This window comes from Parus major, chromosome 8 (genome assembly GCF_001522545.3).
Source record: "Parus major isolate Abel chromosome 8, Parus_major1.1, whole genome shotgun sequence".
In the NCBI taxonomy this organism is placed as follows: domain Eukaryota; kingdom Metazoa; phylum Chordata; class Aves; order Passeriformes; family Paridae; genus Parus; species Parus major.
In genome coordinates, this window is record NC_031777.1 from 21,739,864 (window position 1) to 21,765,335 (window position 25,472).

General features: G+C 53.3%; 3 protein-coding genes across 5 annotated transcripts in view; 1 reads left to right on the forward strand and 2 right to left on the reverse strand.

Annotated features, from left to right (window-relative positions):
• Positions 1–1,528: 1,528 nt before the first annotated feature.
• Positions 1,529–11,417, reverse strand: LOC107208147 (E3 ubiquitin-protein ligase HECTD3). 3 transcript variants are annotated; one of them, XM_015636203.2, is made up of 21 exons: positions 10,978–11,417; positions 10,749–10,909; positions 10,281–10,373; positions 9,884–10,019; positions 9,359–9,474; positions 8,961–9,074; positions 8,523–8,605; positions 7,975–8,140; positions 7,412–7,493; positions 6,322–6,504; positions 5,724–5,776; positions 5,345–5,409; positions 4,814–4,917; positions 4,366–4,485; positions 3,941–4,030; positions 3,401–3,607; positions 2,897–3,026; positions 2,428–2,502; positions 2,151–2,232; positions 1,968–2,039; positions 1,529–1,723 (listed from the first exon to the last, which is right to left on the reverse strand). In XM_015636203.2, exons 1-21 carry the CDS (start codon positions 11,302–11,304, stop codon positions 1,639–1,641), a joined length of 2,544 nt encoding a protein of 847 aa, XP_015491689.1. In that variant the 5' UTR covers positions 11,305–11,417; the 3' UTR covers positions 1,529–1,638. The 3 variants fall into 3 exon arrangements, with proteins under 3 accessions (XP_015491689.1, XP_033372403.1, XP_033372404.1); XM_033516512.1 differs by lacking the exon at positions 4,366–4,485; XM_033516513.1 differs by lacking the exons at positions 4,366–4,485; positions 5,345–5,409 and having other exon boundaries at positions 3,888–4,030.
• An 82-nt stretch (positions 11,418–11,499) lies between these two features.
• UROD (uroporphyrinogen decarboxylase) lies at positions 11,500–17,020 on the forward strand. Its single transcript, XM_015636204.3, has 10 exons — positions 11,500–11,604; positions 12,390–12,502; positions 12,581–12,660; positions 12,859–12,921; positions 13,020–13,217; positions 13,445–13,606; positions 13,841–13,978; positions 14,121–14,221; positions 14,471–14,537; positions 14,727–17,020. The coding sequence occupies exons 1-10, from the start codon at positions 11,582–11,584 to the stop codon at positions 14,889–14,891; spliced, it is 1,110 nt and encodes a 369-aa protein (XP_015491690.1). The 5' UTR covers positions 11,500–11,581; the 3' UTR covers positions 14,892–17,020.
• Positions 15,967–25,472, reverse strand: part of ZSWIM5 (zinc finger SWIM-type containing 5) — a 97,649-nt gene continuing 88,143 nt past the window's right edge. Inside the window, exons 8-14 of the mRNA XM_015636200.2 lie at positions 24,638–24,775; positions 23,915–24,175; positions 23,380–23,515; positions 21,509–21,666; positions 19,190–19,353; positions 18,809–18,890; positions 15,967–18,392 (exon numbers count right to left, since the gene is read on the reverse strand). Of these exons, the coding sequence (XP_015491686.1) occupies positions 17,530–18,392; positions 18,809–18,890; positions 19,190–19,353; positions 21,509–21,666; positions 23,380–23,515; positions 23,915–24,175; positions 24,638–24,775 (1,802 nt within the window). The 3' untranslated portion in view covers positions 15,967–17,529. The remainder of the gene's footprint in view (positions 18,393–18,808; positions 18,891–19,189; positions 19,354–21,508; positions 21,667–23,379; positions 23,516–23,914; positions 24,176–24,637; positions 24,776–25,472) is intronic.

The window sequence follows — 25,472 nt, forward strand, 5'->3', positions numbered from 1 at the left end:
AGCAGACAGGACTTCACACCCACCCAGCTGGGCATGGAAGGCCCTGCTGCAGGCAAGGGCTGTCGTAAACAGCTTCCCCATTCACCCTGTGCTCTCCACTCACCATGATTCAGGAAATGGCAGCACATGCTCCTTCCTGGTCCTACATCTCTTTTAGTAACAACCCTCCACGGCAGACCTGGGAACACTTGTTTCAAAAGAAACTCGTGAAAGGAAGGACTTTGTTTACAACTGGAAGTGATTTCTGGATGACACTCCTTCAACAGAGGAGAAAAAGCCGTGAAACATTAAGACAGGATAAATCTTAACTCACAGCATCAGCCCCACTCCAGTGCAGCCCCGATGACTCTGTGACTCAAAGTAGTAGAGGTCCAACAGACCACACAGGCTGAAGATGGAGCTCAGAGTATAAATGTAGACTAACACCTAGCAGCTCCCAGTGCTAGGCAATGACTAGCCCTACCCAGAGCTGGGAAGATCCACAAATATTTCCAAGAAGTTGCAAAGGTTTCATTGGCCATTCCTCACTCATGTAGCATGTGTCCATCTGCTCAAGGAGCTCCAACATTTGGTACCCAGTTTCTACACTGTCCTAGGGCAAATGCTTTTCCTATTCACCTGAAACCTCCCATGACCTTTCCCATGGACGAGAGTGGGGGAGCAGAGCCTGGCACTGCCATGCCTGCTACTGCTTTAACCTCTGCAGTCTGGAAGATGAATTTGACCCTGATGGCAGATCTCCATGAGAACTAGAATAGATTATATTTTATTATATATATTGTTTTATATATATTGTAATACTGGCATTCAGGGGTAAAATGAGGCTCAAAGAGCCTGGGAGAGCAGCTGCCAGGCCACTAGCATGCTGAATACAGAACTGAAAGAAAAAAAGGAAAGCAGACAGTTTCCACCTACTGTGAGGCAGCAGCTTCCCCAGCAATCGCTGTACAAGAGGTGCCAGGAATGGCAGGAACTCAGATTTTGTGTGATGTTCAAGCATGGGAGTCCCTTTGGAAGCACCCACAGTCCTGCTGTGCAGGTCTGTTATGACACCTGCTGGCCAAAGGCACCCCTGCAGCACCTGACACCAGCCTGCTCCGCTCTTCTTAATCCTAATGATCTAGTTGAATTGATCTAATAATCTCAATGATCAGTTGAAGGATCTAATTTCCATTGACCTCATGTGAGAGCAGGAACAAGGCAACAGAGGGTGGTCAGGACACTGAGCATCTTGGCCACCCCAAGATAATCTCAGCAGCGGCTCACAGTTCTCTGTCCTGTGCTGTAAGCTGCTGTGCAGTTTTGTCTTCTTACCCCACTTTTGTTTGAGCAAAGTGCATCCTGGAAGGAGCAAGCATTGTGGAGCTACAAGAGGACATGGAGAAGAAACTTATTACAAAAGCCTACCAACCTTTCTGAGGCATGAGGGCTCAGCCAGGGTTCCATCATTGCAATCACATTTACAATCCAGGCTAGCTCCCACCCCGCTGAAGACCCAACCCCTTATGTCCACTGATGGGAGCCAGACTTCACACCTATATATTTATTATATATACACATCCCGTGGGGACAAGGGAATGCTTCCCATTGCATGGTTTTCTTGAACAATTGTCCATGCTGCTTGGTCAGGCTGCAACGTCACTCTTCCCATGGACTCATATCTGTGTCAATGGCCACGCAGTTATAGGCAGCATAGCGCAACTTCTCTTCACATACCTTGGCTCTAGGGATGACAGGAAGGAAAAAAAAAAGGTAAGGAGGAGCTGCTATTGCTGCATTTGCCAGTTGAGAGGACAAGATGTTTTCTGAAATGGAGGATATGTTTCACCAGGGGCTCACAGAGCAGCCACGTGGGACAGACAGGGAATATAAGTGTGGCAAAGTGATGGGGCCCAATCAGCACCAAGGTTAAGAAGAGAGCCCACACACAGTCCCCCTCCCAGACACAGGGAAGCATCAAAACTTACGTAGCATAGTTGGGCAAGAAGAGGGTGCTGGAGCAGGTGGATGACTCTGGCAAAGCATCTGTTGTCTCTGAGCTGGAAGAAGGTGACGCTCTTGATTAGAACCAGCAGGCCAGGGAGCCCAGACAACCCATCCCTTTGGTGTGGGATCTGTCAGCCTTGCAGTCTACAGAAGAATGGACTTACCCCATCTTGTCTGGATAGATGTAGATCCGGGCTGGTAGGCGACTTCTGCCAGTGACAAATCTGAGGAAGCGACTGCGATCCTCTGTGAAGGAAAAGCAAAGACATCAGGAAACCGTAGAGGGATGTGAGATGCAGTACAGCTGCTTCCAGGTATCCCCAGCACTAGCGAGCAGCCCCTTCAGCCTAGCTGCTTGCTTTCCTTCAGTGGTTTCCCTCCCAGCCAGCAGGCAGGAGCTGTCATGGCCCAACATATGCATGGACAGAGCTAATTGCTCACCATTGGTGAAGTTATTGAGTGCTTCCCAGAAGTACTGAACACGAGTATCCTGTGGCTCAAAGTCCTCAAACCGGGCTGTCAGAAAGGACACAGAAAAGGAGTTTAATGAAGGTGTGAGCTCCTCTCTCTTTGGCAGTGGGTGTCTGCAGGGTGTGACCATGTAGACCCAAGCTGCAAGGAACATATATAGACAGGCCCCTCCCAGGAAACACAGCCAGATCCACATCTCAGTTCCACAGGGGCTCAGATACTGGCAGCTTAGGGATGCCCCAGCCTCTACTGTGAGGCCCAGGAATGAAGTCAAAGGACTGTCCCCATCAACACCCAGCCAAAGGTAAGAAGTACACAGGACCATATTCTCACTGTAAGAAAGGCTAATACTGGCCTCTCACACTTCTCCTTGTGCCAGCACACACAGATGACAGTCTTGTTTTCAGGAAGAGAGTTTTCAGCAAAACCCTTCACTTACTGAGCCTCTTCAGGGCATCAACTGTGACTTCAGGGTCTCCACAGACCTTTTTTTCAAGCTCCTGCCATGTAAGGAGGTCAAGAACAGCTTGGGGCACTACCTTCAGCAGCCCAGCCTGCATGGCCATGATCTGAAAAGGAGACAACACAGTTAAGCAGCATGTCTTGCCCATTACTCTGACTCAAGGTTGAACCTAGGGACTCTAATGGATTCAAGCCATGTGACTGCTCAGCACATGCTCCAAAGAACCTGAAGAAACTGAACACAATCCCAGAGAGATTCAGAAACCTGTGACAGATTTGTGAATAAAATCCATGATCACCCATGCTACTAGAAGCCACTTTGCTTCTCAACAACTCCATAGGCTCCAGGACCCCACCAAAAGGGTTGGATACCATTGCCCTAATGAGCACAGGGACACTAACCACAGTGCATTTGACCAGAAACAGGCCAGGGGCAGGTCTCTAGGAGCCAATGACCACCCACAGGGTGGGACAGTGTCACCTGCTCCTTGCTCTCCTCCAGCCGAGCCTTTTGCACCAGGCGGATGAACTCCTTGCGGTCCTCGTAGCGCACAGCGGTGTTGCTGCCGTTGGGGATCAGCTCCACCATGCGCTGGTCACTCAGCACCGTCGTGTAGGTCAGCTCATTCCCAAATTTGAATTCAAAGGTGTCTTTATCCATGACTTCCATCACCTCCAGGAGCTTCACCTGTCCAGGCACCAAGTAAGTGTATGTTAGAGAGATGGCCAGAGAGCAGTGATGTGCCCAAGTCCTCATCTTCTCCCCAGACAAGTGACAGTGACACAACATGGGATATGCTGCCCTAAAGCTGTTTAGCAGACCTTGGGCCATTGCATGCTTGAAGCAGCAGTCAGCATGGCTGCATCTCTATAAGAGCATTTGCTACTTCTTTATAGCTAAAAGTTGTCCTTTGTTGTCTTTATTTGACATATCATAGGAGGATGAGGAGAGGAACACAAATCAGCACCTTGCTGAGTGCTACAAGGAATAGGATAGGTACAGCCTCCCAGTCCCTCTCACCAACACGGAGTCCACAGCAGGGAAGTCTTTGCTCCAGCTGACCTCTTCCCCTGTTAATTGTTTCCATACAAAGCCAGGAAGAGCCAGGACCTGAAGAAGAAAAGAGATTTTATTGACTCTGTGTCAAAATAAGACCTCCCCAAAGATGGAGATGGGTCTCAACAATGCAGACACAAAGAGGCTTCCCTACTTCCCCCTCCACATGCAGAGCTCATTGCAGCTGAGTAGAGACCAAACACTATCTCCCAAGTTCTTAGAAGCATCCCCCAAAACTCAGGCTGTGAGTTCTCCAAACTGCTTGTCCCCAAACACATCTTGTCCCAACATGTGACCATAGAGCCTTTCCATACTCCTGTTAGACAGGCTGCAGGAGACTTTTGCTGCAGGCAGCAACTCTTCTCAGAGGCGTGGGATTGAAAACTTACCAGAAATTCCTTGCCCCTCAGAGCTGCTCCCATGATCTGCCCAATCCACTCGTACTTTGGGAAGTCTTTACAGGAGGGGTTGGGGACATACATGTCCCTAGCTTCTCCAGTGCCATTACCCTGGAGTGAGAGGCAAAACTCCAAGTCATAATTTCAGCACAGCATGAAACACCAGAGACTACTCCTGCCATGCCTCTGGGCACTTCTCACAGCAGAAGTGGGCTAAACTCTCCATCCCCCTTGGCAATATTCCCAGTGAGAGACTGGTATCCAGGCACTTGTCAGCATATTCTAAAATGAAATGCCACAAAGCAAACTACCCAAGCCCTCACAAAGAAAAGCTTTGGACCCAGCAAAGTAGGTATGTCCCTGGCATGCAAGGGGACAGGGATAGTGCTGCACTGCCAGGAATGGAAGGGTTTGCCCCAAACATCCCAACACACAGCACCTGGTTGGATGTGCGCACGAAGAAGGGCAGAGGCACAGGGGTGTCTGCTGAGCTGGGGCACAGCTCTTCTGACATGTCTGCTAGGCTGTCCCGAAAACCACCACCTGCAACCCCAAAAGAAGGGCATTTTTAGTGATGTGAACTCCCCATGTGCTGATCCTCAGAGTTATGGAGCAAAGATGAGGATTTCTGGTCCAACCTGACCCTGGGTTGAGCAGAAGGCTCCTGTTAGAGCCTTAGGACATTGGGAAAAGTAAGACAAGAGAAATAACATCCCTGCCTGGCCTGTGGAGAACAGCCAGAAGGATCACTGGCTCTGGTAAAGCTGCAGTTAGTGACTAATGGAAGTCTGGTCCACATTCCAGCCCTCTTTATCTGGGACATAGCCAGGGGTGGCAGGACAAGGCAACCTGCTTTCCTTCTCTCCTCCATGGGAATTAACACTGGGACTGAACAAAAGTACCTACAACAACAGTCACCTCACCAACCCCCAACTGCTCCAGAGGAGCTCTGGTCTCCTGCAACCCCTACCTTGGTCGATGATGCCCTCTGCGATAAATTTGCACTCCCACCACTGGTCGTAACGCAACGGCCACCTGTGGAGAACCAGGTATCACCTGAGGTGCTGCTCAAAGCCAAGGAGGTGCTGGGACAGGCACAGTAGGGACATCAAGGGACTAGGGTAGAACAGTCTGAGTTAAGGACAGGACAAGATGTCAATCTCCAGAGACAACTGCATCCTCAGTAGGGAGGTGACACCTTGGGGGATGGGCCCTGATCCCATGGCTGAGCTGGCTCCTGTCCTAGCTAAACCTCTCCAGAGAACAGGACATGAGCTTCCCAAACACCCTGTTGTGACAGGCCACAGCTCCCAGCACTGCATAATACCTTCCCTCCCCAGTATGCTTACCTATAATCTAGAGGTTTTTCAAACTTGTCTGAAGGTTTCAGGCCTTCATATACCTGCAACAAGAAGAGATAGTCAAGGTTGGCATCCCCTCTCCAGGGGAACTGGTGCCACATGAAGGCAGGTACATCAAACACATCAAGTCTCACAGCAGTTTGCGGTGCTTGTGCACACATACAGAGTCCCAAATCTATTGGAGGTGGGGAGAGAGTGGACACAGGAAGATCAGCATTGCTGTAAACCACAACACAGAACTGTATGCAGCTACTTGATTGTTGTCACACAGTAAAGAATTCTTTACAGCCTTTTTAGTGCAACAGGATTGTTACACTCTCCATTAACAACATGCCACAGAGAGCATCCAGGATAGAGTATAGATTTCAACTCAGAAATCCCAAATCCCTCCTAGATGTTATTCCTGGATATGGGACCATCAGCACATGTAATTGTAGAGCCTGTGAGTCATGTGAAGAGGCCTTGAAGGCTTGGTCCATCTCCAGCTCTAAGCTGTCCCTTCCACCCATCCTAATGCAGATAATTTTGATTTTGGGATGCTCCACTCTCCCCAGTACAGCAGGGTCCCTTGCAGGAGGGACAGTACCTGGGTGAAGACAGCATTCTTGCAGCTGGGGTCCAGGGCAGGGTTGTCCCGGTGCTCCATGGCCAGGCGTCGGTTAATGTAGAGCCTTGGCATGAAGTTGGGCTTGCTGGTCTCTGAGTCCTTCAGACACTGGGTAATGAGAGCTGTGCGCTTCTTGGACAACAGCAAGAATTGCTTGATGTGCTGCCAACAGGGATGCACAAAACATGTCACCTACTGTCTGCTGAAGTAGTCTGCCATCACATCTCCAGGTTTCTCCCTTTCCCAGGGCCTTCACACACAGACACATTCTCATTGACAGTATTTACTCCCCTTCTGCCTCTGAAACATTCTGCATTCTGGCTTAAGGCAGATAACAAGCTCAGCCCTCAAGCCACCAGCTGTCATCTGATGCTCACATTTCAGTGTTCCTTAGACTTCCCTTTACCCTCACTCTCACCAGAACACTGGTCTTACTATCCCTTTTAGCTGTAATCAAAGCCATCTCCTCTAAACAAACAAGAATCCTCAAATGTTTTGGGTCCCATGTTGACCTGGCACAGGAATTACAGTGCATTCTGACACAAGGCTTAGAAACAAACAGAATGGGGCTATCCTGGTAATGTCCAGCATGTGTATTCTTGGAGAGAAAGGAAAGCAGACAACTAGAGGGATGAACTCAGCACTATGCAAAGGATGAAAAGCAAAAGCTTATTAAAGCCAGGAAAAATGTTACTGGTAAAAGCCTTGATGTTTGGACAAGCCAGCTCAAAGCTGCTGGCAGGAAGTGCAAGAACAGAGCATCCTGGGCTGAGATCTTGGAGGGGAATGTGCATTCAGCTTGCATGCCCAGTGCTGCTATGATCCAAGCCCCTTTGAGGGTGAAATGTTCTGGTTTGAGCCCACTTGTTAGCCCACAGCTACATGCTTCTACATCAGCAGTTTAGTAGGAAAATAAACAATATCACCTTTCACAGTTAGTGACCTAAGCTCAGAAAGGTATTTCCCTCCAGCTGCTTTAAAGGCAACAAGCCTGCCTCCTTTGCCACAGCAGGAGCACCATCACCCTGCCAGACTGAGGCCCCAACAAGACAAAGAGCCAACTGCTCACCTTGAGTTTGCTGAATGTGCCAACAGTGTGGTCCCAGGCTGGCACCAAGTGATGCAGGACACTGTCCAGGAGCTTGATGAATCTAAATCCCAAAGATATTGCAACAAGGAGTGATGGGGATCTGCACAAGCCTGTTCCAGACCACACCACAAGCAGGAAAAAAAAACTGATCCAAACCAAACCCAGAATAGTTTTTTACATCATGTAGCATCTGGTACTAAATTTCCATTCCCTGGGCACTGCAGGGATTTTGCATCCCTTACAAGCAACTCTGCATATACTTGACCCCAACGCTGCACATATATGTTGTGCCTGTGACACACAAGACACTGTGAACTTGAGCTACAGATCTCCTCTGAAAGCGGAGAGAGATCTCTTTCTCTCATAAGAGAGCCACCTTAGAGAGTTGTTTTGTTTTTTATTCCCAAATGACTCCTATTTTCTCCAGTGTCCAGGATGTCTGTCTCAAGAGAAGTGTCATAGTTTTACAGCCTCCTCTTATGCTGGAGATGGCATCAGTCCCTGCAGGCAATAGCACCTGCCTGCTCCCCTCCACACAGTACCTTTGAATGAGCACAGCCCTTCGGTACAGCAGGTCAGGGTCAGTCCCTTCTAGGCGAGGGTAACGCACCAAATTGGGCAACTGGAACATGTCAGCACTGAGCCCCAAGTCCCTCTGCCGCGAGGATTTGATTTTGATGCCTCGGATACGAACATCAATCCCATCATCTGCCAAGAAAGACCATGGATGATATGCCAAGATCACAAGAAAGCAAGCCTTAAATAAAGTATAGGAGATCAATAAGCAAAACCAGTAGGAATGTACCAGCTCCACCAGCTCTGGGGCTGGGCACCAAGAGCCTCAAATACCTCTGTGAAGAAAAAGCAGAGCATTTACAGGAGAAAAATAATTAAATAATTGAAGGCAGAGAAAAATACTGTGAAAGCTGAGAATTTGCAAAATTTCAGATCTCCCAGGAGTTTCCCATGGCTCTTTTGAATCTCATCTAAAACAGCCCACAAGGAGAAGAAGAACAAGTAACAGAATAAACTCTTAATGTACAGTATTTTAGAGATGCATTATGGATGTGGCCACAACAGCCAGCCCTACCTCTGCACTCCACAATCCGGATCTCGATGACAGGCAGGTGTGTTGTCATGTCCTCAAGGATGCACACATCCCCAATATAGCTCCTGCAAACAGAGCACAGATGAAGACTGAAGGGCTGTTCCCTCACCCATCCTGCCAAAATCAACTCAGACACTTTTAAGGGAAGATGGTTTGCATCTTTTGAAATGGGAGCCTATGGCAAGAACTCAGTTCTTGCTTACAATACAGCTGAATGCCTTCTGGTGAGTCAGGTCCAGGTACCATGATTTTGATGTGTCTCACAACTGGATGAGGAGAGCCCTGATGACCGTACCATGCTATTGTAGGCAGAGTGAACCTAGAGAGCCTGACTGGTGCTGCATGAGTGCTTCAAGCCAATGCTCAGCACCTTGGGCCCCTGCAAGAGCCAGGACACCCTGTGCACCTCCACCCACTCACTCATCAATGCCGACATCGTTGAGCTTCTTCAGATTGTCCCCCTCGCCCCCATACACAGCAACCCGCTTGGGCATGAAGTTCTCATCAGTGGTATCCACTGTCAGCAGCAGCTTCCTGCAAAGGGAAGCAGGACATTAAGGAGAAGGCAACTGTATCAGAACACCTATTACTACCCCCTCTCATCACTTGGTCATGTTGTTACTAAGCTGGGATTCCCAGGTACCTGTGACAATGCTAAAACCCCTTCAAGTCCAGAGCCAGAGTAAGGGCTGAGGGGCAGGGAGCACAGGCAAATTTGGGCCACAACACTCGGGCAGAGAGGGAATGGCTAAGCTTGCCCCAGTCACTAGCCAGCATGTAGAGCAGAGATGACTGTAGAGCAGACGGAGATGACTCACTTGACAATGGTGCCTTTCTTCATGTTGAGCCGCACCCAGTGCTGGCCCTGGGACCCATCACTCTCCCAGTATGTGTCGGCATGGCTGTCTGTCAGGCAGGACACATTGAAGTCCTCCTGGAAGAGGGCAAGTGAATGAAGATCAGATGGGTGTAGGATTAACTTCTCCTTAGTAGTTACTTTCATCATGAATCTTAATGTCAGAGGGCATCACATTGGCCTGCTCCCTTTGCTGGGTTGTACCCTTTGGTGGGTAGACACCAGGAGTGCAGAACACGAGGGCTGACCCACGGAGTATCAAACGCCCCCCTAAAATCAGCTTTGCAAGTAATATTAGCACTGGATTCTCAAACCACTGTTTCTCCAGGGGATACATTACACAACATGCTGCATGACACTCCCCAGGCTTTTCTCCCACATCCTCAAACAGAGTCCAGTCCAGGCCAGAGCAGCACAGCAACCACTATCCACGCTTCCCAGCCCCACAGCACAGTGGGGCTGATGTAGCCTTGTCCCTTTAACCCACCGTGTAGGACGAGACATCGATGCTGTCCACGTACTGCTTAACGCTGCCCAAGTTCTCATCCTCCTTCCCAATGTGGTCATAGAGGAAATGCACCAGGTCTTCATCACATTCGTAAGTCCATGTTGGGGGCACAAACCTAGCAGGGAAAAGGGATTACCGGGTCTGGAGAGCCAGAGGCAGCCAGGCTAATGGGTCAAAAAAGGAAGGTCCATATCCTGCTTGTCTTGCTCCATTTCCTGCTTTTTGCAGGCATATCTAGGACAAGACTGTGCTGTGCAGAGCTGCCTGTCTTCCCCCCTCTCCCCCAGGTCTGCAAGAGACAGCTGTCCAGGCAGCCACAAGAGACAGAAGCTTGTCCCTCACCACTGTCCCAGCAGGAGTTAGGAAACAGTCATACCGAAGCTTCTCTACTGCAGCCTCATCCTGCTCCATGGGCCTGGGTTTTGCTCCGAGGCGCAGGGAGTATGTCAGATCCACCACCTGCTCCCATCTGAAACAACACAGAGAAGTGGCGTGAGAACATCCCAGATGGTGATCGAGGAGTAGCTGTAAGGGGAAGACTGGGGTTTAAAGCCCCACCATGCTTAATCCTCCATCACCTTCAGCATCATCTGCTGTGCTTTCCTTTCCAACCATGTCTACTCCTTCCACATCCCGCTGGGCATGTGACAAGCACAGTGCCCGAGCCAAACCCAGACCACTCCACATCCGGCATCCCTCTTGCCTCACTTCCATGAAACCTGTCCAAGCAGACCGGGGGTTCCCTAGCCCGAGGCAGGAGGGGCCGTGGCCCAGATCCCGAGCCCGCACAGAGGTGAGCACCTCCGCGCTCCCGGGGACCCGGAGGGACACCGCGGCCCCGCACCTGATGACGGGCTTGTAATCCACTCCGAACAGCTGCTGCTGCCGCTGGATCCGCTCCGTGGACTCCACGGGCACCAGCCGGTCCCCGCCGTCGGCATGCTTGCACACCAGCACCCACCCCTCCTCGAGATCGCAGCCGCTCCGGTACTCTTCCAGCTGCTCCTGTGGGGACAGCCGGCAGTCAGGCGAGGCCGGGCCGAGCCCTTCGCGGGCCGCCGGTCCCGCGTTACCTTGCTGAGCTTGACCCAGAGCCCGGCGCCGTTGCAGTACTCCTCGCCGGTGGCGCGCAGGCAGCCGCCCTTCCGCACCTCGATCGTGGCCCGCGCCGCCCGCTTGCCGCCCCGCGCCGGCCCCGGGCTGTCCCACACGCTGAGCAGGCTGCGGGCGGCGGCGGCCGCGGCGGCCGAGGGGTCCTTGCAGATCTTGTACTGCACCTCCCGCGGCACGTAGCAGAGCGCGGCGGGCAGCGCCCGGGCGCGGCGGAAGCACTCGCTGCACTGCAGCAGGAACCGCAGCCGGCCCAGCACCTGGTGCGGCGCCTCCCCGCCCGCCCTCATCGCGCTCCGGACACCGGCTCCGCTGCGCTCCGGTTTACGGCGAACCCCGCCCGCCGATAGCCAAGATGGCGGCGCCCGGAGGGACGGACGTAGAGCAAGATGGCGGCGCCCGTGTCACGTACAGAGGAGTGGGGCAAGATGGCAGCGCACGGAGGGGCGGAAGCCGGGCAGGGGGGCGGGGAAAGATGGCGGCGCGAGTGGGGCGGGATGGGGGCGGGACCGGGCAGACCGCGCCGCGTCGGGAGGCAACTGAGAGGCCGGGGACAGGCGTAGGAGGATGGAGGGTGGCGAGCGGCTCCTGTAAGTAACCGGGACGGCCTGCGTCCCTTTCTAGTGTGGTAACGGGGCCACGTTCCGACTCGTGCACGGAGGATACTGGTGTGGCTCTGGGAACGGCGATCTGGCACTCTGGGAGCACTGTGGATAGTGGTTTCGTGCTGAGATCCTGTACTGCGGACTGTGCTCTGGGGACACCGCCGAGGCACTGGAGAGGCCCTGGGATTATGGTGCTGGCACAAGAGTCCAGTACTGGGTCACTGGAGACGCTCTGGGCGGGGAGGGAGGGGGATGATCCTGCCCTGGGAGGGATCAGCGGGGCCACTGGTGTGGTAGTTAATTCACCGGTCCCAAGTGGAGGTTCTGGGGACTTTGTTCGCATAGGCCCCGCGGTTGCCGGGGCTCCCCTCGCAGGTGGAGGCCGGACTCCAGCAGCCCCACAGCGGGGAGGTTGGGGCCGCGTGGTCTGGCACAGACCGCGGGGAATGCAGGACGGCCCGCCCCGCGCCCCGCTCGCCCCCGATCTCTCCAGGCGGGAGCAACTGGTGGCCCCGATAACCTAATCTCGTGGGTCCTGGGCAGGGCATCGCCGCTCCCCCGGGGGAGCCCGCGGTCCTCGGCAGGAAGAAGTCCTGGGCTGTGGCGGGGAGAATTTATCACGTTTGTCACAGCTGGACGCAAGCCTCTTCTACGGTCAAAAAGTGGGGATAAGCCGCTTACCTCTGGCACCTTCTGCCCCAGCGTGGGGACCTGGCAGGGCACCCAGATCCATCGTGGGTGACAACCTGTACCTGCTCTTTGCTCCGCAGCCCCAAAGGTTTCCCCAAGCTGAAGAACGACACGTTCCTGCGTGCGGCGCGTGGGGAGGAGACGGAGCACACCCCGGTGTGGTGCATGCGGCAGGCCGGGCGGTACCTGCCAGGTGAGCCGTGGAGGTGTGCGGGGGGTAGCGAAGGGGCCTTAGGAAGAACCCAGTAACATTTGTTGTGGTCCCTTGTAGAGTTTTTGGAGACACGGGCCTCACAGGATTTCTTTGCCACTTGCCGGAGCCCCAAATTGTGCTGTGAGCTGACACTGCAGGTGAGCATCACTCAGGGGTCTGTGTGTCCCCTCTCCCTGCCCAGATGGATATGGGGAGAAACCTTGGTACTGACCATCCTGGGTGGCCTCCGTAAATTGTGCAGCCCTTGGGGACTCCACTTCCTCGTGTGCTTGAGCACCTCCTCCATGGGAAGAGAGTTGCAACCGCTGGCTAACATTGCCTCTTCCTCTGTGCAGCCACTAAGACGATTCCCCCTGGATGCTGCCATCATCTTCTCTGACATCTTGGTGGTGCCCCAGGTGAGAGCCATGGCCAATGCCATGGGAAACAGCAGCTGGCAACAGGGCAGAGTTCAGGGCTGCCCCATTCCTGCTTCTCCATTCTCCCCTGTCCCCAGGCACTGGGCATGGAGGTTGTTATGGTCCCTGGTAAAGGACCCACATTCACAGAGCCTCTGAAGGAGGTGGAGGATCTGCTGAAACTGCGACAGAAGGTGGATGTCACCGCAGAGTTAGGTTACGTCTTCCAGGCCATCACACTGACACGACACAGCCTGGAGGGCAAGGTGCCCCTCATCGGCTTCTCAGGGGCACCGGTAAGTGACGTGGCTCCTCTGTGTGGGTTTCCCTAGTGGGCTCCTCTGCTCTCAGGGTGAGATCAGCACCCAGCTGTGGGTGCTACATGAGTGCGTAAGGGTCAGCATTCAATGCAGGAGCAGCTGTGCCCCAGGCTCTGGGATGCTCACAGGTCCTGCCTTCAGCACTACGACTGGGACTTTGTGTCTTCTTTCATCTCCATCACTCCCCTCACTTCTCCTCACAGTGGACACTCATGTCCTACATGATTGAAGGCGGTGGCTCCACTACAATGGCCAAGGCCAAGAGCTGGCTCTACCGTCACCCTGAGGCAAGCCACCGGCTGCTACGGCTGCTGGCCGACGTCATCATTGACTACCTGGTGGGGCAGGTGGCTGCTGGAGCACAGGTTTGTCCTGGGGCAATGGAGACAAGGACAAGAAGGAATACAGGGACTGAGGGTCTGCTCTCCCAGTCCCATGGGAAAGTGGTTGAGTCACCATCCCTGGAGGTGTTTGATAGACAAGTAGATGGGGCACCTGGGGACAAGCTTTATTGGTGGATTTGGCAGTGCTGGGTTAATGGTCGAACTCAATAATCTTGAAGGTCTTTTCCAGCCTAAAGGTTTCTGTGTCCCTGGCAGGCGCTTCAGCTGTTTGAGTCCCATGCAGGGCACCTGGGCCCAGAGCTGTTTCAGGACTTCGCCCTGCCTTACATCCGAGACATTGCCCAGGCTGTCAAAAGCAAGCTGAAGGAGGAGGCACTGCCCCTGGTGCCCATGGTGAGTCAGGGCTGCCCGGATTGACCCTGACATCTGAGGGCTGCTGGAGAGTGGTGCATTCCCTAGTACCTGCTTCCTTCAGTCCAGCCTGTGGAGAGGGGTGTGACTCACAGCAGTTGCTGCCCATCTCCTCCCTCCCCAGATCATCTTTGCCAAGGATGCGCACTACGCCCTGCGCGACCTGGCCCATGCAGGTTATGAGGTTGTTGGTCTCGACTGGACCATCCGGCCCCAGGAAGCTCGGTAAGAGTCTAACACAGGGCTCAGGTGTCTGGCCAAGATCCCAGGCCAGGTACTCTGACCTCCTTCTCTGGAAGGACATTGGTCTGGACATTGCTGCTTCAAAAGTGAGGATGGTTGGGCTACCATGCTACAGCTTCTAAAGGCTGTGCTGAGGGGTCCTGGGTGTCCTGTGATAGGGGCTGCAGGCACCTGGCTGCCTTCAGCCCCTCTACCACATGCAGCAACTCACCTGCTTCCTCCCTGCTGCAGTGCACAGGTAGGAAAAGAAGTCACCCTGCAAGGGAACCTGGATCCGTGTGCTCTCTATGCACCCAAGGTGAGCCATGGCCATTGCCAGCAACTACTTCAAGCCTGTCTTAAAGGCTTTCTACCTCAGCTTCCCCACTGCTGCACTGGCTTATGTCCCAGCAGTCCCCCAGGCTTGCTGGGGAGGGGGGGGACTAGTGGGGGGTGAAATACCCTGAGCTGGATTGGTCTGACACATGGTTTCCTACCATACCTACAGGAGAAGATTGGCGAGCTGGTGAAGAAGATGCTGGAGAGTTTTGGGACCCAACGCTATATTGCCAACCTGGGCCATGGCCTCTACCCTGACATGAACCCTGAACACGTGGGTGCCTTTGTGGAAGCCGTGCATGCTCATTCCCGTCATATCAACAAGCACAGCTGAGCCTGGGCCCTGGGGACAGGACTCTGGTTTGGGCACAGTCACCCATGTTGTCAGGGGGCTCACTCTAGGCTGGGCTGCAGCATTAAACCAGGACCTTCTCTGCAGCAGCCGTGTGACTCTGGCTGGGGGATGGGGAACTGGACAGCCCTGAAGGAGTTGGGAAGTCATGGCAGGCTGCTAGAGGAGCATGTGCAGTGAGGGGGAGTCCCTGAGCCCTATCCTGCAGGTCAAAATGGGGAAACAGGGATGGCAGAAAATTGTGGAGGGTGCCTCTCCCTGCCAGGCTGCAGAGGATGTGAGCCCAGGTTACAACAGCCATCTGAGGATGGCTGTGCTTAGCCCTGCTAGGGAAGGTGAGCTGCCTGAGGCTGGCAGAGTCACAGCCTGGGAGCTTGGGGCTCACAGCCCACCACTGGCAGATTCAGCATTAGCTGTCCCACAGTGCTGCTCAGGTTGGAATGGGCAATGTGTCCTCAAACCAGAGTAGTCTCAAGGGGCTGGGAGACACAGCGGGACTCACCTGGGAGACAGCTGGCAAAGTGGCAGGAGAACCTCTGACACAGCGCCACCAGCACCCTGCCACACTGGCTGGGATGGCAGCAGAGGCACCCTGGCCTTCCTCCTCCAGCTCCTAAAGCCTCTTTAGGTCCTAGAGTGTTCTCACATGTACACCTCCCATCTCCTCTGATCCTCGGGGCCAAGCTTGCCTGGGCTCAGCAAACCCTGCAAAAAGCAGCCCAGAAACCTTGAGTTACAGCTCCTTGCCACCCCATCCCACACTGCAGCACACTCACTGTGGTCCAGGTTGGCAGCAGGATGGATTTAGACATGGGCAGAAATGCTGTTCTAGCTGGCATGGATAGGGCAGTGTCTCCATCATGGGCAAGGACCTGATAACACTGTACATAGCAGGGAATTGCACAAAGAAGCAGCCAGGGTCCCTTGTCCCTGCTCTGTCCTCCTCCTTGGGGCACAGGAGCTGGCTAGCACAGGAGGCTGTGACTCTGCTCTGCACAAGTGTGGTGACCACCCCTGACTTCAGAGAAAGGCAGACACAAGTGAGAGACACAGGTGGTAATGTTCATCCCTTTTATTATTAAACATCAGATGAAGAGGTCGCACACACACATACACGCACGCACGCAAAACAAAACAAAACAAAACAAAAAAAAGGGGGAAGGAAAAAAGAGAGAAACAGACTGGTTGAAGACTGCTATTTTGGTGGCGACACAGACCGAGTACAATTGGGTTCCTGGCCAGAGCGCAGACATGAGTCACTTGCCAAAAAATGAAACCAGACAGCAGATAACTAGCGCACATTCTCTAACTACAAGTCACCATCCAGACTGGCCCTGGCCCCCCAGCCCTCCCAACCTGCTGGCAAAATAACGAACCAAAACTGAAGAGCCACCGGCCCAGGGCTGGAGTGTGCCCCCAGTGCGGAGCGAGCCAGGAAGGGCCGAGCGTTGGCTGCACCAGGGAATTGGGAACGGTGCTGGAAGGCGACGCAGCTGCCCCTCCCTCCCCTGGAGCCGGCAGCCCTGGTGCCCGCCCAGGCACTCCACCCTTCACCCACCCTGCGATGGGCTGAGTCCTCCATCGCCAGCATCTGCATGTGTCCGAGCAAGCATCGTCCCGAGGTCCTTCCTTCACTATCCTCCAGCGCCGGGCTGCTGCTCCTCCATCCATCTGTCTGTCCATCCCAGGGCTGTGAGTTGAGTAGATGTTCGCCTCCCCCCCACACCCTTCTTGCTGCTGACGATGCCATGGGAACCTGAGAAATGTTCGCGTGCCTCCTCCTCTTTTTGTCTGTGGTTTTGTGTGGGTTTTTTAAATAATAGTTATAATAATAATAACAATAATAATAATAATAGCAATAATAAAAATAATCGCCCCAGCCCACAACAATTTCAAGTATCCCCCAAATAAAAGACAGAATTATAAATAATTATAACTTTACAATTTAATAATTGACACATATACTATAGTATTTACAGTATCATAAATGCTTTTTTTTGTGTTACTTTTAGTAAGCAATCCCTGAGAACAGTTACTTTTACTTGTTTTTATTGAAGTATCTTCACAAATAGAGGAGTTTGCATGTCTCGGGCGGGCGGGAGAAGCACTCTGCAAAGCCATCGCTTTTGGTGACGCATGAGGTTCTAGTGTCGCAGGTTTCTTTGCTCGTTTTTTGTTTTCCTTTTTTTTTTTGTTTTTTCCTTTTTTTTGTTAAATTCCCCACATAATTTTAAAGATTTTTCACTTTGCAACCTTCGTATCCCTCCAGCGACCACGTCCTTCAGGAAAGAGGTATTAGATTTCCAGGTTAGCTTTTGGTATTGGCAAGGGAGGGCAGGGGGCTGAGTAAACCATCCTTTTTCCCCATGGTTGCCTTTTGGTTTGTGCCCAAGGAATCTCTGGATCCTCTCAGTGTGTGAAATGGTTAAATCCAAGAAAGAGTAACACTAAAAGAAAAAAAAAAAAGAAAACAAACAAACAAAAAAAAAGAAACAGAAGACCAGAACAGAGCAGCCTCTGCCAGTGGGGGGGAAGCTGATCTCCACTTTCCTTCCTTCTTCTCTCCCAAGTCCCCGTGCTGCGGCCAGACCCTGCCAGTAAGCATGGCAGGAGCCGGGGCTCACCCAAACCGTTCTCGCACCAGCAGCATCAGTTTTTTCTTGCCTTTGTAGATTTGTTTAAGATTGTCAATGAACTGGGCGAACTGTATGTGCCCGTCCTGCGCCAGGAGGAAGGTCTCCCTGGCCTTGCTGAGGAACTCGATGAACTCCCCATAGTGCCGTGGGCTGATGTGGGTGAGCCGGGAGTGGGTGGTGTTGATGTAGGCGCTTATCGTCGCGTCCAGCAGCTGCCGCAGGGGCGCTTTGTCAGTGGACATCAGCTTCCCCGAGTTCCTGCGCCCAGGGATGCCGGCCAGCCCTGGCGCTGTCATGGTGCAGCGGCGAAGGATGTCCGAGAGCACTGTGGCACAGTGCACGCTCTTCACCACCAGTGGGATGATGGCTGCCAGCTCGTTTTTGCCCAGAGAGTGGCTCAAGGCGCAGGCCCAGAGCACATCATTGATGGCTGGGTGCGTGTCCTGGTTGTAGGCCAGGTTGAGATGTGTCATGGCCAACGAGGCCAGTTTGAAGGCTCGAAGTGGGTAGCCCCGGTGTTCCATGTAGCGGGCGATGGTGAAGAGCTGGGTGTAGGTCATGCCGGTGGAGGCAGCATCAATGACTATCTGGTAGGCGGTCTCGAAGGCGATGTGGTCCTTCTCACAGAGGGTCAGGGCAGACAGGGCGCAGTTCTGGGGGTCCTTCATGGCGCACTGCAGGGCCAGGGTACGGGCACAGCTGGCCAGCTCCTCCCTCTGTGGGTAGTCCAGGCTCAGGCGCAGGATGGTGTTGTGGGACATCACCGTGGCTGCCACAATGCTGGTGGCTTCCGTGGGTGTGAACAATGAGTACCAGCTCTGCAGGATGCTCACCAGGGCCCTCACTCCTGCAAGAAAACACCGTGGTCACAGCACAGCCCTGGAACCTGACTCAGTTCATGGGGCTCCTCTGAGACCCGGAGACAGGGCAAAACCAGCCTACAGCAGTGCTGAGCTGCTGCCTCTGCCCCAAGAGGGAGAGGGCAGAGGGGGACAGGCAGAGGCCAACCTGCACTGCCTTGCTGCAGGGCACAGAGACCACCACTGGCCTGGGCCAGGTAACAGGACACCCATCCCAGTCCCAAAACTGGCCACTGCTGCAGTCCCAACCCTATCAGCTGATGCTCTGAGGTGAATTCAGTTACCCAGGAAGAAATGAGAGACTTGGGAGAAGCTCAGAGCTAGGCATGACCCTAGGATCTCCATGCCTAACCCTGTTCCCACTGCATACAGGCCAGATCCCCCCACCGCACACGGAACTCACCCACTTCAGTAGCACACGTCACCAGCCACCTCACCATCTCCCGCCGCCGCCAGTTGAGGGTGGACAGGGTCATTCGCATCACCTGTGAGGCAAACTTGAAGTGACTGGCTGCCCTGCAGGGCTCTAGTGAGGCCACCCAACAGAGCAATGCTCCCCAAAAATCCCTCTGGTTCAACTGGCTACCTGGCACTGCCTCACCTCTACCCAAACCACAGTGAGCACAGGGGCTTCCCAGGGCTGAGGTCCCCTGCTCAGGACCGTGCAGGGATCACTTTACTCCATTCACAGGGGACACCTTGCTTGGCAGAAGACCATAACCAGCACAGTTGCCATGGCATTGGGGGCAAAAGGGCCACCAGCATCCCCAGCATCATCCCGTACCTGGAGCCCCAGTTCCAGCGCCACATTGAGCAGTGTTGTGTCAGAGTTGCTGTCGGCTGGTGTGGCAATCTTGAATGCATCTTGAGCCAGCTTGAAGATCAAGGAGGAGGAATGGATGTTTTTCTGGATGGCCTCCAGCACTGTGCGTAGGCGCAGCATGTCCCCTGGGAGCAACCAAGAACGTTCAGATGTCTCAGGTATCCCCCCACCTTGCCCTGGAGTCCCATCTCTTGCCTGCATCATGTGGTGAACAGTCCCTTCACCACAGCCAGCTCCTCTGGACACACACACAGAGGGACAGACAGCAGTGCTGGGTCAGGCCCTGCAGTCCAATAATCTAAAATGCAGCACCCTCCCCAGGAAGGGATACATACTACAGCAAGTGTCCTCCCTCAAGTTCATCCTCTCAGAGAAAGGACAAACAATCCTGAGTGATCCCAGACACGTCCTGTCTAGCAGACACCTCCAGGCACCTGGATGTTCCATCCTGGCCTCAAGTTTGACAGCTGTACAGCAGCTTCTTCCCAGAAAAGGAGGGGTTTGGGGAGATGCCTAGTACTGAATGGCTGCAGAAACATCAGGATGTTCATCCAGGAACATTAGGAAGAAGAGGAAAAGCTGTTTGCTGCACACACACAGTCTTGCCCAGCAAGTCCCCTCTGCAAGTCTGGGCTGGGGTCACCCAGATTTGCTGCACCTTGGTCCTCCACATCCCAGGTCAGGCACACAGCACTCACAACTGAGACAGGCTGAGTTATCCCCAAAGAAGAGGGCTCGTGGCACAATACCCAGTGGTGCTATGGGTCTCCTGCTACAGGAAGTTGTGGGTGCTAGGATATATGAGGGCACCAGGAGATGGGGCAGGATCTTGGAAGAGGGACACACCAAGGCATATTAATACCATGATCCTACACCTAGCTTGGGAAATCCTTCTATCAGTCCCCATGGGACACAGTGTGGGGAGTGGGACCTTTGGAGTGTGTGCAGATCAGAGGTGCCAACACATCACATTAGCTTCCAGCTTTATTTCTACTCCTAGTCATAGAGTGAGCAGATGAACCTCATGCAAAGACAACCAAATCATGCATAGCAGTGTGAAAAACCCAGTGCTGCACCTGGACACATGGAGACATCTCGGGTGACTCATAGCTAAAGATATCACCTGCCACCCACCACAGCCACTTGCAGTGCCACCAAAATCCATGCCTCCCTAAAATGGCTCGTGGGGGCGTGGGCAAGAGAGGCTGCAGGATCACATTGGGACATGCTGCAGCAGGGGAACACCTGAGGAAGGGGACAGTGGGAAAAACAAATGCAATCCAACAGCCCCACATCCCTAGCATAATAACCTTATCCCATAAGGCACTGGAAGGGAGAAAAACGACCTACAGGATAAGCCAAGTACCAGCTCTTCATCTGGGCACTGCAAATTGGGCAGAACACCATCAGCCCTGGTAAAACAGCCTAGAGGAGGAGGCTGGAAGAAGAGAAGAGGCTTCCAAGGCAGCAAGGCTGGAGCTTTCTGACAGCTCATTTCCCTTCCCTCTTGCTGGGAAAGAAAAACATTCCCTGTCAGGCTGGCAGCACCAGGATATCAGAGGGCAGTGGTAACTGCTTGGCTCACTGACCCTCGTGGGACACAAGACTCTTGCCATCCTGCTGGGGTTGGTTTCTTGTCAGGGGGGTGTTTAATGAAAAGCCTGTGCTTGCCTTCCTAATAGTGCCTGGGCAGGAATCGAAGAGGCCCAAGAGACCAGTGAGGTGTTTCACGAGCCCCTTGCAGCTGGGACCAACCCAGCACTGTTGATCCCATCTTTCACAAAAGCCACTTGTGTTTTGGTGCACAGGGAGGTCTTCTCCCTCCAACAGCCTGTGCAGGATCATTACCACAGGGTGGAAGAGACAAAGCAGAGGTGAAAGGATAAACAGCTTCATAAAATAAACCATGGCATGACCCCATGACATGCCTGGCAGGGATTGCTGGTCTGGCAACTGGATGTGCTGCAGGGTAGGCATGCTCTTGCATCACCTGGGCACTATCCAGACCTGCAGCACTGTGGCTGCAAGGCCTGTCTGTACCTCACTGGAAATTTACATCCTGCCATGCTGGACCATAAGACCTTTGGGACAAGAATCCCAGAAACTCCAGATTCTCAAGGCTCATCCTGCCCTGCCCACAGCAGGCTGCCAGTGGGGCACCCAGCCAGTCTCCACCAGTGCCAGCAGAAGCAAGAGCTCCCTCCTTTCTCCAGAAAAAACTCTTCAATGCTCTTGTCCATCATCCCATCAACCCTGCCCCAGAACTGCCCTGCCACCAACCTTTGGCTGCTGTGAGCATGGTGGAGGCCAGCTCACACTGCTGTGACTCCAGGTGCCCCAGGGTGAACCAGCGTGGGTACCTGCTGGGGACCACCGAGACCAGGTGGTGAGGGTGAGTCACATCGCCGGATGGTGCCGTGGTCTCCAGGACAGGCAACCTGAAGGGCAAGCAGGAGGAGGAAATATCAGAGCCCAGCCCCAGCTTCACCTCCTCTCCCTGAGGTGCTGCCAAGGCGAGGCAGGGGCTGCCTGCAGGCAGCTGCCTGCAGCAATGCCTTTGAACACATCCTGCTGCTGTGCACGTGTGGGGCTCCCGAGGCTGTGTGCTCAACACATGGGCACAGGGATCAATCTGAGACTGACTTGAAAGGGGGGAGCAAGATTCGTGGAGTGATTTATAAACTTGTAAGGAAATGCACAGACCTCAGAGAAAAAAAAAAAGGAAGAAAAAAAAGTAAAATCCCTCCTCTCCTCCCGCTCCTTTCATGTCAAAGCACCCGGCAGAACTCCTGACTGTATCATCTGGTTCTTCTTAAAATGCTTGGTTATGATCAGAAGCAGCAGCATATTTCCCCAGGGCCTCTGCTGCCAGGTCAGGTTGCCTGTTTTTGTGGGCACATCCAAAAGCCTGGAAAATCTGTGGGAGAATCAAGCCTAAAGAAGGGGAGCAGGAGCCTCAAGTCACCAGCCATGGTGACAAATCCTAAACCCCTGAGTTGGTGCTGGTGTTGCTATCTTGATGGTTAGTTATGCAGGAGGGAAACTGCACCCTGGACATGAAGAGCATCCAAATATCTCTGTTATCCTCACTTGCAGGCATGAGGTAACCACAGGGCAGCAGAAGTTCAACCTTTCCAGGACTGGACATAGATATCCTAACACAGCGAGTCCTAGCTAGGAGCAGGGGATGGGCACTAACAGATGGCATCCCTAGGGCCAGGGGTCTCAGGTCTGGCTGGACATAGTGCCTCTGCACACCTCAGAGGTCCTTGGCTGCTTATTAGGGCTGGCTGTCCTCCTGAGCAGCTCTTCCCAGGACAGGGGGAGTCCAAACTTCTCCCCAATACTGGGGAGAGATCACCCATTTATTTAACTGTGGAAATGCTGCAAAAAAGGTGGTGCTCTGGCCAGGACTTTTAATGGTGGTAGAAGAGAGCACTGGGATACTCTGGAGTTGACAGTCCTCCAAGCATTGACTTGTTTAGGAAATTCCAGCCTTTCCAAGACCCATCCAGTCTCTGTCAAAACAGTGCAATACATGGGCTGATGTCTGAAGTGTGTCATGGATTGAGGAAGGAGATAGGGCCTCTCTCAGCATCAGCTGTTTCCCAGTCCCAGAGACAGAGATGGGTTTTAATGGACAACAGAGTGCAACTGCGTTCTCCACCTGGCTCTGTGACACCCTGGAGCCCGGGGCAAACCATCCGCCCATCTGTGCCAGGATAACAGCCCTTCTTGCAGGCAGGGAGGGCTGCAGGGTGCCCAAGGCCTGGCAGACAGAAGGCAGATGACAGCTCTGTGTGTGCCTGGGACCTGCTCTGGCAGAGGATGCCTGTCACAGGGACAGGCAGGTGGTGGTCCTGGAGCAAGGGGCTGGGTAGAGGGCTGGGCCAGCAGACATTATTGGACTTATGCAAATCTGTATGGATGGAGTTTATAAACCAGAAATCACCCAAATGGAGAGCAGGAACCTCTTTGCACTGCTGCTGTGCCCAGTGGCCCTACACACTGCAGAAGATCCCGTGGATGGCAAACTCCAAGCCCGTCTCCACTCCCATCCCTGCTCTAAAGCTGAAAAGCATCCCAGCTTCCCAGCAAGCATAGAAGTGAGGCAAAAAGGGGAGCAGAGACAGAATTAAACATGCACCAACCTCATGGCCCGCAAAGCCAGCTTGTATGCCAGGTCAGCATCGTGGGGCAGCAGGGCAGAGAACAGGTATTTGGCAAAGGTGTGCATGGGGACGCTCTCTCGGTGGATGACTTCTCCCAAGCCGCTGAAGGGACCACCTAGGCAGAAGCAGAGCCCATCAGCCATAATCAGCACACCAGGATCTCTAGCTGGGGTTTGCAATACCCCAAAGCTTTGAGGATCTGCTGTTCAGCTCCCTGATGTGTTTCTCAAGTTCGATCCAGGGATGCTCTTTCCTTTTTTAAAAGATAAGAAACGGAAGCCATGTGCTTAGCACCCTTCTCCATATTGCCTCTTAGGTCTTTTATGATTTTCTAGGGATGTCAACAAACCCTTGCTTTGCCAGGTGATGGGGCAGAGCAGCTGTCCCACAGGCTCTGCACCACGTCCTGAGAGGAAGAAGCACGATGGGCATAAATTTTGAAAAGGGCACCTCACAGACAGTTGCCAATACTCAGCTAAGATGCAAAAGTCAGCTAGAAGAGCCAAGTCCCCACCTTCTAGCAGCAAGATGCACTGCTTCCGCAGGGTCTGCACCAGCACCGGGTCCAGCTCCAGGTCCTGCAGCCGGGCAATGATCTGCTCCTCATTGCGGCACACCTTGTCCTGGGCATAGAGACCTTCAGGCATCACTCTCTGCTGACCCATCCCCATCAGGGCCACCTCTAAGGCCAGGGACAGGTAGGACTCGTCACCGTCTTGGCTGCCAGTCACAACGGGCACATGTTGATACACTGGCGGTTTGGAGTCCCCAGTGTCTGAAAGGAGGGAGAGGAGGTGCAGTGGGGTTAAAAGAGTCTTTCCAGACAGCAGATTCATTGCAGAGAAAAATCTCACTTCAGAAGCAAGACCCACACTTCCCTTCCTGCCTGCTTTTAGTTACCAAGAAATGACAGATGAAAGCTCCCTGAGGGAGACATGGGCTTCTCCCTCCCTTCCTGCTCTCACTAGGAGATGCAGGAGACCCAAGACATGTGCAACAGGATGCACAGCCAATACCAGAGCCTTCCCATGGACCTGCTCTGCTCTGGCTGCAAACCCTGGGGCTGAGAAAACTCTACTTTCAACTCACTATCTTCCTTGTCTGCACTGCAGCTCTGCCCTGGTGCTCCTGCCAAGGCAGAGAGGGATGACTCAAGAGTCCAGGTGTCCATAGCCCCAGATCTGCACCCACCTCAGCCACAGCCACCAGGAATGGATCCAGAAGGAGCACTTGGTACCTGAAATTTCAAGGCAATTTTCCTCTTCTAATCTACAAGCTTCGGTCAGGGTGAGAAAGAGGCAGCCGATGGGGTTCAGAGGGTGGCCTACCCAGCCCTCCAGGTTGGTGATGGTTGTTGCTCCTCGTTGCAGCAGCTCTGGACAAAATAGAATAGGATGATGTTAAAAGTAAGGAATTTAAAGACAAGTTCTGCATACAGAGAGGCTTCTGAGACCAGAGGACTTGTCTTATCTCATAGCTTGGGTCACAGGGACCTCTAGGGCCAGCTCTGGCACGGTAGGTAGTTCACAAGGGCAAGGAGCAGCAAGGAGCAGCCACTCTGCACAGACAACTGAGGGAGCAGCTGTCAAAATAGTGTCCCTAAGGCCACATAAGATACAGCAACTCATTCTCTTTTCCAAGAGGATGTGAGGGTCTGCAGAATCCCAAAGATAAGATCTACAATGTCAGACCTGCAGCTCATGGACTGATTTGCAATGGTAGCCTGAATGTTTTGGAAACACAAGCAGAAATCTCTCCTGAGATGACAGACTTCCAGTGATTCTTAGAAATCCCATCTTTTGGTGATCTCAAGCTGGCTGAGCTGGCAAGGACCAGGAGTCGCTGACCTTCAGCAGCACTGCAGTAACTGACCCCGGATCCTTTTCAATTGCAACTGCAAAAGGAGGAACACTGGGCTTGTCTCCTGGTACTTTTACTTGGGAAATCCAAGGTGGAAGTAGCACACACAGACAGTTACTGCTGCTCTGCAGTCAGGCAGCTCCTCTTTAATGTGGGCAGCACTTGCCTGGCCAACCCTTACAGACAACCAGACACAGCAACAGTGGGAACAA

What these genes read in the sequence shown, in the direction of transcription:
- LOC107208147 (XM_015636203.2), bottom strand. Translation starts at nt 11,304, where the DNA reads ATGAGGGCGGGCGGGGAGGCGCCGCACCAGGTGCTGGGCCGGCTGCGG. An exon ending in TCTGGGTCAAGCTCAGCAAG is followed by an intron (nt 10,910 to 10,977) that starts GTAACGCGGGAC and finishes CTGTCCCCACAG; the next exon opens with GAGCAGCTGGAAGAGTACCG. An exon ending in GCTGCAGTAGAGAAGCTTCG is followed by an intron (nt 10,020 to 10,280) that starts GTATGACTGTTT and finishes TTTCCCTGCTAG; the next exon opens with GTTTGTGCCCCCAACATGGA.
- UROD (XM_015636204.3), top strand. Translation starts at nt 11,582, where the DNA reads ATGGAGGGTGGCGAGCGGCTCCT. An exon ending in GGCCGGGCGGTACCTGCCAG is followed by an intron (nt 12,503 to 12,580) that starts GTGAGCCGTGGA and finishes GGTCCCTTGTAG; the next exon opens with AGTTTTTGGAGACACGGGCC. An exon ending in CACTGCCCCTGGTGCCCATG is followed by an intron (nt 13,979 to 14,120) that starts GTGAGTCAGGGC and finishes CTCCCTCCCCAG; the next exon opens with ATCATCTTTGCCAAGGATGC.